Below are 12421 nucleotides of genomic sequence, written 5' to 3'. Positions count from 1 at the left end.
GATTCACTTTTCTAAATGCATTAACTTCTACTCTGGTCTGAGGCCATGCCTTAAAACATGCAAAGTCCCCTCCCCTTTGGTCCCGCAGCCAGACTCTTTGGGAGCCTGGCCATGACACTGATGCCTATATTGCAACCATTCCAAGTCAGACTCGCGAAGACCAAAACCTAAGACTATTTATTCTAATATCCTTCTTACTACCCTTTTTCCTTTTTTTTTCCAAAAATACTTGCTCTCGAGCAGAATTTCTCACCCTCCACACTACTGACACTGTATGTCAGATAACGCTTTGCTGCGGAAAGCTGTCTGTACATTGCAGGATGTTCAGCAGTGTCCCCAATTCCCGGCCTCGCTCCATTAAATGCCAGTAGCGGCCTCCTCCACAACCAATTGTGACAACCCAAATCCCTCCCCCGGACATTTCTGAATGTCCCTTTTTTTTTCTTTTAAAGATTTTATTTATTTATTCGACAGAGATAGAGACAGCCAGTGAGAGAGGGAACACAAGCAGGGGGAGTGGGAGAGGAAGAAGCAGGCTTCCAGCGGAGCAGGGAGCCCGATGCGGGGCTCGATCCCATAACGCCGGGATCACGCCCTGAGCTGAAAGCAGACGCTTAACCGCTGTGCCACTCAGGCACCCCTGAATGTCCCTTTAGAAAGCAAAATCCCCCCTGATTGGCAATCATCTCCCCAGGTCAGTGGTTCCCCCTTCTAACCTAGACCAATTAAATCAAACTGTCAGAGAAAGGACCAAGGCATCGGTATTGCTTAAAAGCTTTGCAGGTGAATTTACAGTGCAGCTGCTCTTTGCAATAGTGAATCAAGGTCTCACCTCACTCCTTGACTGTGGCTCTGGCCTCTCTTGAAGTCCCTGTCCCTATCCAACAGGCGGGAATGCCAAACTCAGGAATAAGAAATAGTAGCACAGAAATTTAGGAAATGCGAACGGAAAGACAAAACAAAAATAAAGAGAGGGCTACTATTTGTGACAGGGAAGCTGAAACTGCTGATTCCTTCCCTCTCAAACATAAACCGGGGTCCAGCAGGCTTAGACTAAAGTGTTCAAAGCGAAAGCTCGATGAGTAGGGGGGCTTCCTCAGCCAAGTGCCAGCTTTCCAAGCTAACGAAGGGTCCCTTTAAGCGTGCTTTGACACAAGCTGGTGTCCAAAGGAGAGACACTCAAAGCCAGGCAGAGCCAGCAACTCCTTGCACCTGCTCTCCAGAATTCCAGTACCTCTGAGAATAAGAGGTTATGTGGTCAAAGAGATTTGGATAAGTACTGTTAATATATATGTTATGTATATGTATATATATGCATAGAAAATTTGGGAGGCAATGGTTAAACACACAGGCTCTGGACTCTCCTTGCCTATGCCATGCCCCACTCTCCCAGAAACCAGTTCTCCGTCCTTGGACAAGTTCTATAAACAGAGAGAATAATAAAACTTACCACACAGAATGGTTGGAAAGATCAATCAGTTGGAATAATGTATCCACCGTATGTTCACAGTGGACACTGGGTAAGCTTTCAGTGTTAGCAATTCACTTATCATCGTTACTGTTTATTTGACTATGGGATCTTTTTTGTTGTCGTTCCAGAAAACATCTTTTAACATCGCACTTAACTAGAGTTCCATGTAGTCAACTTTAAGCAATGCCGATTTCGACTGCATTTTCCTACACTAATAGAGACATAACCCTTGCACCATGTGATATTAAGATTCTCTCCGGAATCTGGAGGTTGGTGGCATCAGGCTCAACCACCAGCATCCTGAGGGGAGCAGTGGTGGACTTCTCCCTTACTGCCACTTGTCTCTAAGCTCCTTGAAGGCAGGCCAGTCTACCTTGTACTTTATTGGTTCCCCAGTGCCCAGCATCTGGCAAATCTCAGTACCCAACAGATACTCTCGAATGATTTCTGGGTGAGGACCGCATCTCATTCACCTCGACAAGACCATCCACGCCCCACCCCCCGGCCCCATTCAGTCCGCCAAGCAGCTTGACCACAAAACCTACTGTGGATATTTTTGTGAAATACATCAGGGAATCATTAGGATATCAGATTAGAACTGAGATTCATGCAAGTCTGAAATAAATGTGCAAGACAGTTAGGCAATCAGACTTGGTTTCCCAAGATTTGATTTACACTCAACTTTCAGGCACTCATTTAGGGCTCGGAGGAAGGCACACCAGGAGCCACAAACCACTTGCTCAGCAACCTGCAGGGAAAACCACTCAATACGAAACCACCTCTCATGTAACTGCTACATCTTGCAATTACCGATGAGCTCAAAGTCAGGAAAAAATAAACAGAAAATAAAACACAAAAAGACAGGAAACAACTTTGGACCAAACTGACCTTTTTTTTTTTTTTTTTTTTTTTTAGTAGCAACTATTAAGGGACGGAACTGACTTCTAAATTATCTCCAGAACAGAAAAAATAATTTCTAGGAATGCCATCAGCCATCCGAGGAAAAGGGGTAAACTTGGATTTATACAGGTCCCACAAAATTCCAAGCTCTAAATGTTCGATAGTGACGTTACTTCTCCCCACAAGCACACAAGGCATTTCATAAGACCCTCATTTTGCTACTAAGAAGCCTGAGTCTCAGAGAGGTTGTAATTCTCCCAGGGGCAGGGGGAGTTTCTCAGTATTTGATGATAAGCCAGGTAACTAAAAACTAGAGAGAGTCATGACAGCATAAGGTAAGGGCTCCCATGGTGGGGTCTCAGAGACACGCTTCTAGTTCCCAGCCGAGCCACTGCTCAGACCTGTGACTTGGACAAATGGCTTAGCCCCTTGGGGCCTACGTTTTCTTATTCATAACATGGACAATAATAGCATTTCCCTCCCAGAATGGCTGTGAGTATTTAATGACTAATGCATGTATGGGCTTAGCAGAAAGTGAAAATCAATGATTTTATTCAAATGATGATTTAGAACCTTAATGAAAAAAAATTTGCAGATAGAAGAGCATTTAAAGGGCACAAAGCATTCTCACGTGAACTTTCCCTCATTTGACCTGGTGGGTGGGACAGACATCATTATCCCTTCCTACAGAGGAGAAAATTGAGGACCTGAGCACTTCCTTACCCATTCCTATCCGTGCAATGCTAACCGTGTGCTTACTGATTTTTGTTTTGCTTCTACCCTCTACCTTCAACTCTGAGTTTGGTGGAGGAGGAGGTGGGACACTACTACTAGTGCATGTGTGTGTGTGTGTGTGTGTGTGTGCGTGTGTGTGTGTGCGTGTGCACTTCATTGTTTACTCCTGGTCATATCCGTATGACCAAACCATAGCACAGCTCACGGCATATGAGCGGTGCTAAATTCTATGAGTGAATGATGCATGAATGTATTGGCCCAGGATGAGAAAGCTAGAAAGTGACTCCAAAATAAACAATTAGCCTGAGTCTCCAGACTCCAGATCCAGTCCTCTCCACTACCCCAGGCAATACCTTCAGAGGACAATATTTCACGGAATCGTGGTCTTTCAAAAAAGGTGAGGTTTTTCAGAAAAGGCGAGGACCTTGAAGATCACCTTGGCTAAGACGCTCATTTTACAGATGACGACACAGAAGCTCCAAAATTCCATTATCTGGGGCAAGAGCATGCATGAAGGAGGCAGAAGAGGTGGGCCAGCGCCCAGGTTCCCTGACTCCGGGATCAACGACGCTGGCAGAGGCGCGCAGGAAATCGGCCAGCCTGCATGCGTCAGCTCAGACTGAGGCATGACAGAGCGTGTGCCTCGTGCACCTAAACCACTGCTTGTACACATCTCGTTGCTTGGCTTGTGAAGCAACCTGAGAAAAGGCTTCTGCTGGGATTGAACGGGAAAATTCCCCTCCTTGCCGGGGGCACCGACTCCCCGTCCTGAGTCTATAAGCTGAAACCAGCCTCCGTGTGCATATGCATGAGGAAAGAAACGGCCTTAACCCACTTATGTGAGGAGAGGAGACCTCCCCTCAGACTCTTTCTGAAGCTCCCAGATCAGCCTGGGGCCCAGCTTGAGTGCAGGGTGCGGGCAGCTCGGCCACAGCTGGAGGGCTAGGGCACCTCCTTAAGGCTGCCTGTCTAGCACAAGACAGCGTGGCACGTTCCTGGGAAAAGCCTTGCTGTCACGATGTACATGTCGAGTGTTTCACGTGCTAGGTCTACACGAGCACGCAGGAAGACACGCTGGAAACCACCGGAAGACGCGCGTTCATGTTTCAACAAAGCAGCATGCGATGAGGACAAAGTGTCACTTGACAACTGCCCGCATGAGCATGGCCTAGTTGGCTCTGGCTCTGGTCTGAACCTGGCCTGCAGAGGCACACGCGTCTCTGGGTCCTTATCTGCGTGTGTGTCCATGTGCCGATCAGGACAGGAACCCCACCCGATCCTTGCACGTAGTAGGTTCCGAGTCCATGTTGATGGTATTAATGATCTCCCAATTATATCTACCCTGCACTTTTTTCTTTGTAGCACTTAGTGTGTGTTTGTGTGTGTGTGTGTTTAATTAATGTCAGCCTCTCCTAGGAGAGCAGGGACCGTGTTTGTTTTACTCATCATTGTATCATCTGCCCCAAACACGGTGCTGGCCCTCTAGCTGGTGCGTAATAATTATCTGAGGATTAAATAAAGAAGGGAAGGAAGGAATAACTAGATGACCAGGGGCCTGACTTCTGGGTCGAACTCCATCATTTAATTAACCACGTGACCTTGGTTAAATCTTATACTTAATTTTAGAACTAGAAAGCATCCTAGAAATCAGCCTGTTGGACAACAGCACTTGCTTTAGCAGTGGGACCCAAAGGAAAGCATATGGAGCATCAGAACATGAGAGCAGAAGAGTGAGACCTTCGCTTGTGTCAGTGCTGTGTAAGGCCGGGGGATCCTGCCTGGTCACCCCCCACACACACACATTGTGCCTGTCTTCCCACACTACAGTGGCTTTTATGACTTCTGTAATCGATCCTCAAGATTTCAGAGAGGGTAGGCTGAAAACCACTGATGTATATCAAGGCTACCATTTGATGGGTGAGGAAGGTGGGATCCGGGAGGGGAGGGAGTCTGCCTAATGTCACAAGACCGGTGCCCAGGAAGCTGGAGTTAGTAACCAGATGTCCCGGCCCCCAACCTCATCAACAACCTTTCCCTTCTTAGCTCTCTCTAAAACCAACCCCAAATGTTTGCAAAGTGGCTGTGAGGAAAAATGTTTGCAAGAGCCCTTCCAGAACCTGGAAACACTCGATGTGAGGACACCACCCCGGGGGACCAGCCCTGGGGGCTGGAAGGAGGGCCTTGGGATCAGGCAGGTCCGTGTTTGGATCCCAGCTCCATTCTTGACCACATGGATGAGCTGGGGCCATGCACTTAGCCTCTCCAAGTCTTGGTTTTCTGATCTGTAAAATGCCAAGGCACTGCTCACCTCACAGAAGTTGTTGTGAGGAGTCATGACATCCTTTCATGGCCCATGATAAGTGCTCAGTTAAAGCTAGCCACTGTTGCGTGTTCCATGTCTGCGGTTCTACACAGGGCATCCATGTGAGTCTAGGGTATTTGAACAGTCATCACAAGCATATGCTAATCATTCACCTTGCACGATAGCTCCCTTCTAAACCCAAGCACAGCCATCATGTTAGCACAGTACTACTCATCTTCAAGCCAACATTTCCCCAGGGTCTAGCACAGGGGCAGGCCTGCGGCAGTTGCTAAGAAACATTTGTAAATAATGAATGGATGCCTTTAGTTCTATCATATTCCTCGGTGTGGTTATGGATTTATAGTCAGATGTTGCTTCCAGTCCAGGATCCATCATTTTTTGACTGCATGACTTTATTCAAGTCAGTTATCTTCTGATCTTTAGAACGGAAATGTGAACCCCTGTCGTCCAACTTGAAGGTGTCCTCAGGGGCTCACATGGAAGCGAAAGCCAACGTGTCAAACCAAGATGTAATCGTTGTCTGACAAAACGCAACCAGGATAGGATACCTGGTTCTCTACCACGTGTTCTGCTCCCTTAAATCCTCTGTCTCGGCCTGCATCTTTCCCGGTACCTGGGAAGTCAGAGACCAGTGTGTTCTGTCGAGTCATGAGGGAGTGCCCACGTTTGGCTTATGCATTTTCACAAAGAGCAGTGGCTGTATTACCCCAGAAATTACGCCGAGGATCCAACTTCGAAATGAAGTAGATAACTATCGTTCTTAAGTGATTTAGGAATAGTTCTCCCAAGGACTGGTCTTCTGAATCAATAAATACATTTTAAAATTCTGACATTTTCTTTTGAAAGAAACACTCCTTATTTTTCACCCTTGCTCTCCTTCCCCCTTTCCTGCACACCCCATATCCATGCTCCCTAGTATTCCTGCTTTCCATCATGCCCAGAGGACCTTCCCCCAGTAACTCTCTGATCACTCAGCACCCTTCAAGGCTCATCTGTGAACTCTTTCATAGAAGGAAACTTGCAAAACTTCAGCCACTATTCAAAGTAGGATTTGAATACTCAGCATTAAGTCACATCCCCAGTCTACACTGCCACAAAACGTGCAAGGGAGACATGCCCGTCACCATAACGAATACATAGAAGACTTACGACCTAAATGCGTGCCTTCCCAGATGCAGGTCAGGGTCCTTTCCTCCACCATGCTTCCTGGTTCTCCCATTCTAACGGGCTCAGAAGGTTAAGGGCATACCCTTGACCTTAAAACCAAGACTACACCTCTAGAGAGTTTCTTGCATTCCTCAACTCATTTAAGTCCCCAACATTAATTGTGTGCTTCTGGTACACGATAGAACAAAAATCACTCAAGGGATCCAGAAATGAATTGCATATAAGTCCTGCCCTCAATGGGTTTCTAATTCCATGAGAAAGAAACACAAAGATGCACTCTAACTTCAGATGGTTTAAAACGAAAGAGATAAAAGTGTAGAGAGCTGGGAGATTATCAAGGAGAGAGTGAAAGAGTAGAATGGGGAGAATCTAAGATGGTTTCAAAGAGGAAAAAACTTGGGCTAAGTCCTTTTTGGGTGACTGGCATTCCAACAGGCCAAGAACCTGCTCGAGAAAAGCTTGTTCATTGAGTGTCCCTACCTGGTTCCAGATGTGTGCATATGTTTGGATAGGAAGCATTTGTCAACAACACTACCTATATCTGATGTGGCTGATTAAACATTCTGTGACTGTGGATGCAGATAAAACAGGGTCTGAACCCCAGGCCGGCTGCGTACTGTCTGTTGGACTTCGGGCCAATCATTGCACCTTGCTGAGGGTCAGTGACTTCGTGCGTAAAACGGAGAGAACAATTAGAATCTACCTCCGATGATTATGACAAAGGCTTAAATGAGAAAGTGTAGGCCAAGTAGTAAGCACCATCCATGCCTGGTTCACAGTCAGTACTCAGTAAGCGTCAGCTCTCTGCTCTTGTATCTGTCATCATTCATCTCTTGTGCAAAGTACAAAAACAAGGTGAAACAACGAATAACAGCCTCCTGAAGGCTTATGATCCCTCGGCTCCAGTGTTCCTCCATACAGCGAGACCCATACCCACGCCTGACCCCCAAGAGCACTCTATGAATGAAAGGCACAGAAGGCGAGGACAAGCTTAACCCAGGTCTTACCTGTATATTTTATATCTGGTTGTAAATCCTTGACGGTGTCTTTCCACAAAGGATAGGTAGCTCCTGGAGTGGTGGAAAGGCCCCCTGTCTGAAATAAGCCAATCAAATTCCTTGGAGACATGTTGGTCTGTCCCAGCTGGTTCCTGGTGGGAGGGCTGCACTGAGATACGGCCCCATACAAACAGGAAGTAGAGGAGCTCAACAAACCTCCAGTTCATGCTTTTCTGCCGGCCTTTTTCCTCTCATTCTTGCTCCATTCTGTGGAGTCCTGAGGAGAAAGAATAAAAAAAAAGAGAGAGAGAGAGACAGAAAGAAAGAAAAAGGAAGAAAGAAAGAACAATAAAGAAAAGGAGACAGGAAAGAGAGCGAGAAAAAAAAATAAACAAAATAAAAGGAAGAGAAAGACACAGAAAAAAAATGCCATTAACACTCAGTTGAGTGTGGTAAGATTTACAAAAACCAGGATCATTTCTGGTGAAGAGCATGGGATCTCTGGAGATCTGGGCTCACAGTCCTGCTTTGCCAATCTCGCACCGTGTGAGCATGGGCCAAGGCTTAGCCTCGTAAAGATGCAGCCTCTTCACGGGCAGAACAGAGGATGGGCTTCGATGCGTCTGCCTTGGCACTTGTCACATCATAGCTGTTCCAGGCAAACGTGTTTGAAGAATGAATGAAATGAATGGAGGCAGAACCAGAGTCCCACATGACCGGGAAGGGACGTGGAGACAGGAGCACCCGAGAACAGAGAATTCACTGTTGAGGATTCGGAGCCTCAAGGTTCCCTGGTGTTCAGGGGGGAAACTAAAGGCCAAGGGATCAGGTGGGGTCTTGCCCCCCTCTTCTTTTGTGCGGGGTTGGTAGCATAGAACCCTGGTGCCATGTTGGAGAAATATTTACCACTAAGGGAGAGCTGAGGCAGAGGCTCTTTGTGGGGAGGAGAGAAGAGAGACCATGGGACATGCTTAGCCTTTGGACACTTACAAGTTTGTAGTCTCTCCTTATTTTCTACTTATTAGCTTAGTGCATTGCTTAGCTTATGCCCCCCCACCCCGCTTATTCTAGAAGAGCTTATGTTCCTCAACATTGAAAGGCAGCTCTGAATCCAGGTTCCATCAGTTATAAACAGTTATCATTTCAGGCAAGTCACTGACCGTTCCTGTGTCCCCTTCCCCCGTCCATAAAATGCGGTGAGCGGTAGCATCTCGAGTGAGAATGCACTGACATAATTTTTGTGAAATGTCCCACCCAGTGCTTGCCATTTATTAAGTGCTCAATAAATGGCCTCCATGATGATGAGGCTAATGACAATGATAAATGCTGACACTGATCCTGTCCACTTAGTCCCTGCTGGGAGCGTCTCTGTGCACAGTCTCCACGGCCCAGACCAAGTCCTATTGATTTTTCAATACCCAGCTGAGCTCGGGCCCTCAAAAGTCATTTCCTGAATCTACTTCTCTCAAAAAGTGTTAGTTGGGGGCACCTGGGTGGCTCAACTGGTTAAGCATCTGCCTTGGGCTCAGGTCGTGATCTCAAGGTCCTGGGTTCGAGCCCTACATTGGGCTCCCTGCTCAGTGGGGAGCCTGCTTCTCCCTCTCTGTCTGCCCTCCTCCCTGCATCCCTACCCCCTCCGCTCTCTCTCTCTCAAATAAATAAATAAAAGCTTTTAAAAAGAAGTGTTGTCGTTGCTTTCTCACAGCTCTGGTTGCTCACTCTGTGTAACTGTATGTTAGTCCTTAGTATCTTTTCTTGTACTTGTTTCTGGGTCTGCTTTCCTCTTTGGCTTTAACCGGCAAGAACCTTTGAAAGATGGTCTCTACACATGGCTATAGCTGTGTGACGCCCGACAATCACGTCCTCTCTCCAGATCTCAGAGTTTTTGGTCTACCATGTAAAAACGGTGAGGACACATTTTGTCAAGAGTAAAACCACGTAGAAACATGAAGATATGGGATACCTTGGCTGTCTACTCTCCCAGCTGAAAATGGGAAGAAAGCAAAGCTAGGAAAGAGAAAAAACTGAAAAGACAGAGAGGTGAATTTCCTACCCAACGGGCTATTTCCGTCTGTTGCCCGATCGCACCATTTTACCATGAGGAGCCGCAGAAGCCCGCTTGGCACGGCAAGCCCCAGCTGCCAGGGGCAAAGGACAGAAGCACGTGAGCAGAGGAGCGGGCTGGCAGGAGCTGTGGCCTGAGGCTGTGTTCAGAGCCTGAAACAAAGCTGTCCATGCAGAGCGCAGGGCTGCAGCAGCTAGAGCTGCGGACACTGTCTGTGGTGCCCACCTGAGCGGCCAGCAGGGGCTGGAGGGGATTGTGCAGAGATCCTGGTGGGGAGGCTACAGCACACTGACATCACCGCGTGCCACCCATTCAGCCTTCTCCAGGCTTCGGCGCTAAGTGGGTGCGGGCCGGGAGCACATGAGAGAGTGCTTGGCTGGGAGGCCCTTTGTGAGCAAACAGGATGCAGAGGACTGCAGCTTTCAAATGGGAATGATCCTATCCAGGGAACAGAGACCCGTGCACGCGCGTGTGTGCATGTGTGTGTGCGTGTGTGTGTGTGTGTGTAAGAGGGTGAGCTCTCAGCCCATAGTCCTAGAATTAGCCAACATTTGAACCATCTAATCCACTGTGTCCCAAGTGGCAGCCACGTTGCTCCCCCTCCAAGGGACATCTTTGAGTGTCACGCTGGAGGGGGCGCTGCTGGCTTCTAGTGGGCAGCGGTCAGGGATACCACTAAACACCCTGTAAGGCCCAGGACAGCCCCACCACAAAGGACACTGGACCCAAGTGTCAATCGTGCAAAAGTTAAACCCTGGCCAACCCAACTCTTTTCTCAAAATCATGATTGGGCCAGGCGCCCGTCTTCCAGCTCCTGGCTGTCATTCTGTCTCCGCAGGGCAGCGGGTACACGTGGCTGTGTCTGAGCCTTCTCTGTCGCTGGGGCTTGTGAGACAATCTACATTCCAGCAAGCGGGGATGAGTGCTTCGTGGAAGAAGCCTGAGCTCTTCTCTGTGGATTTAGAAAATGATGATAATGCACAGAACTAGAATGAAACTAAAACTAAAAATGAAAATGAAAATTTCTAAAGGTGCATTTTAACAGACATGGCTATTCTGCTGAGCAAGAACAAGGACTGGTATGCATGTTACCCAAATGTCGTATCATGAAGACACCGGAACTCCCATTCTGCGAGCAGGCCCATAATAGCACAGACTGTACCGGAGACCCAGGATGATAGAAGGGACCCATGGCTGATATTTATTGAGCATCGACTGTGTCCTTGGGTCTAAAATAATCTGTTCTCTTGGTAGTAGCCAAAGCAGCCAGTACAGACCAGATGTTAATAATGGTTTCTTCACGAGGTACGGACAGTTACCCATTTAAGAGATGAGCACTTTGTGGCTTGGAGACACTGAGTGACTTTCCTAAGCTCACAACTCCTGAGTGCTAGATTCGAGATTCTGACCCATGTCTATCCTTTTATAAAGCCTGTATAGTTTCCACTACATCCCCCAGCCTCACCCCACCCCCGCTGCAATTAGGTCCTGCCCCTCAGAGCATCAACCTATGGGAGGAGGGTCTCACCCACGCAAGAGGAATTCTAATATAAAACATGCTGTCGTGAAAATGACAACAACAAAAGAAAAACGTCCAGTGGAGGAACAGAGCCCACAGGTTTTGTTTCTGACAAAGAGACCTAGGCGGACCCTGCAGAAGAGCTGGTACTCGAGCAGGTCCCTACGAAGCAGAGAAGGGCAAAAGGAAATTCTAGCAGAGCAGGTAGCATCCGAAAGTCTTGGAGGTGGGAGAGGGCAGGGTGAGGGGTGGTGCCCATGGAAGCACACAGGGCGGCAGGGCTTTCGTGAGAATAAAGCCCATGAGGGTTTCTCTCTCTCTTTCTCTCTGTCTCTGTATGTCTCTCTCTCCCCCCACCCCGCCATCCGTGTCAAGAAGAGCTGTGTCTTTCGGCTTCGTGTTATACACTAAGGGCAAAGAACTGTGGATGCTCAGTAAATTCATTCCTCCATTAACGTACTTAGCTGGAAATCAAATCATGAACAGAGCAGCTGGGGCCCGCACGGAACTCGCTTTCCATTGGGTTGGGGACAAGTGAGCCAACGAGCAGTACCCGTATCTATGATGGTGAGGAGGACTTTCAAGAAAATCAAGGCAGAGAGCCGGGATTGGGAGCGCGGCCGTTGCCTTACACACGTGGTGTTCAGGAGAATCTCCTCCGGTCCAGTGGTTCTGGAGCAGAGACCTGAAGGAAAGAAGGAGCGGTGCAGCTGCCTCAGGGCGAAGGGAACGTCCCTGGAAGGCAGGGAACGAGGGAGGGTTGGCACCGGTTTACACTTGGATGTGGTCGGAGGCCATGCTGTAGTGGGGGCTCCTGCATTTCTGGTGGTGAGTCAGTCCCTGGGCACCGGCTCTGTGCTGGGAACCACAGAGCCCTCGCGGGGACACGGTCACGAGTGACGGTCCCCACCTGACATACAGGGGGAGGGGAACGTGAGGTTTGGAAAAGGTAGGTCAGGAGCTCCACACCCAAAGCTGGCAAATGGCCGAGCTAGAACTGGAGGCCACGCCGTCCCGGTAGGGAACCACTGACCACGTGTGGCTCTGACGCGTTGGCAATCCAGACCGCGAGTCCACATTGAATGTGCAGTAAGTATACAATACACACTTACTGGATTTCGAGACTCAGTAGGAATAAAAAAATGTAAAATAGCTCACTGATATTTATATCGGTTACATGTTGAAATATTACTATTTTGGCTGTAATAGGTTAAATAAGATGTATTATTAAAATTTCTTTCAC

General features: G+C 48.1%; 1 protein-coding gene across 1 annotated transcript in view; it reads right to left on the bottom strand.

The window, feature by feature from the left end:
* The window catches only part of BRINP1 (BMP/retinoic acid inducible neural specific 1), a 171524-nt gene that overhangs the window by 114868 nt on the left and 44235 nt on the right, over nt 1-12421 (bottom strand). The window contains exon 2 of the mRNA XM_045791189.2: nt 7604-7871. Coding sequence (XP_045647145.1) covers nt 7604-7821 — 218 coding nt within the window. The 5' untranslated portion in view covers nt 7822-7871. The remainder of the gene's footprint in view (nt 1-7603; nt 7872-12421) is intronic.

The sequence above is a fragment of the Ursus americanus genome, chromosome 18 (assembly GCF_024610735.1).
Source record: "Ursus americanus isolate L20-20 chromosome 18, mUrsAme1.1.p, whole genome shotgun sequence".
In the NCBI taxonomy this organism is placed as follows: domain Eukaryota; kingdom Metazoa; phylum Chordata; class Mammalia; order Carnivora; family Ursidae; genus Ursus; species Ursus americanus.
The sequence above is the reverse complement of the archived record's forward strand: the minus strand, read 5'-3'. Positions and strand labels throughout refer to the sequence as shown.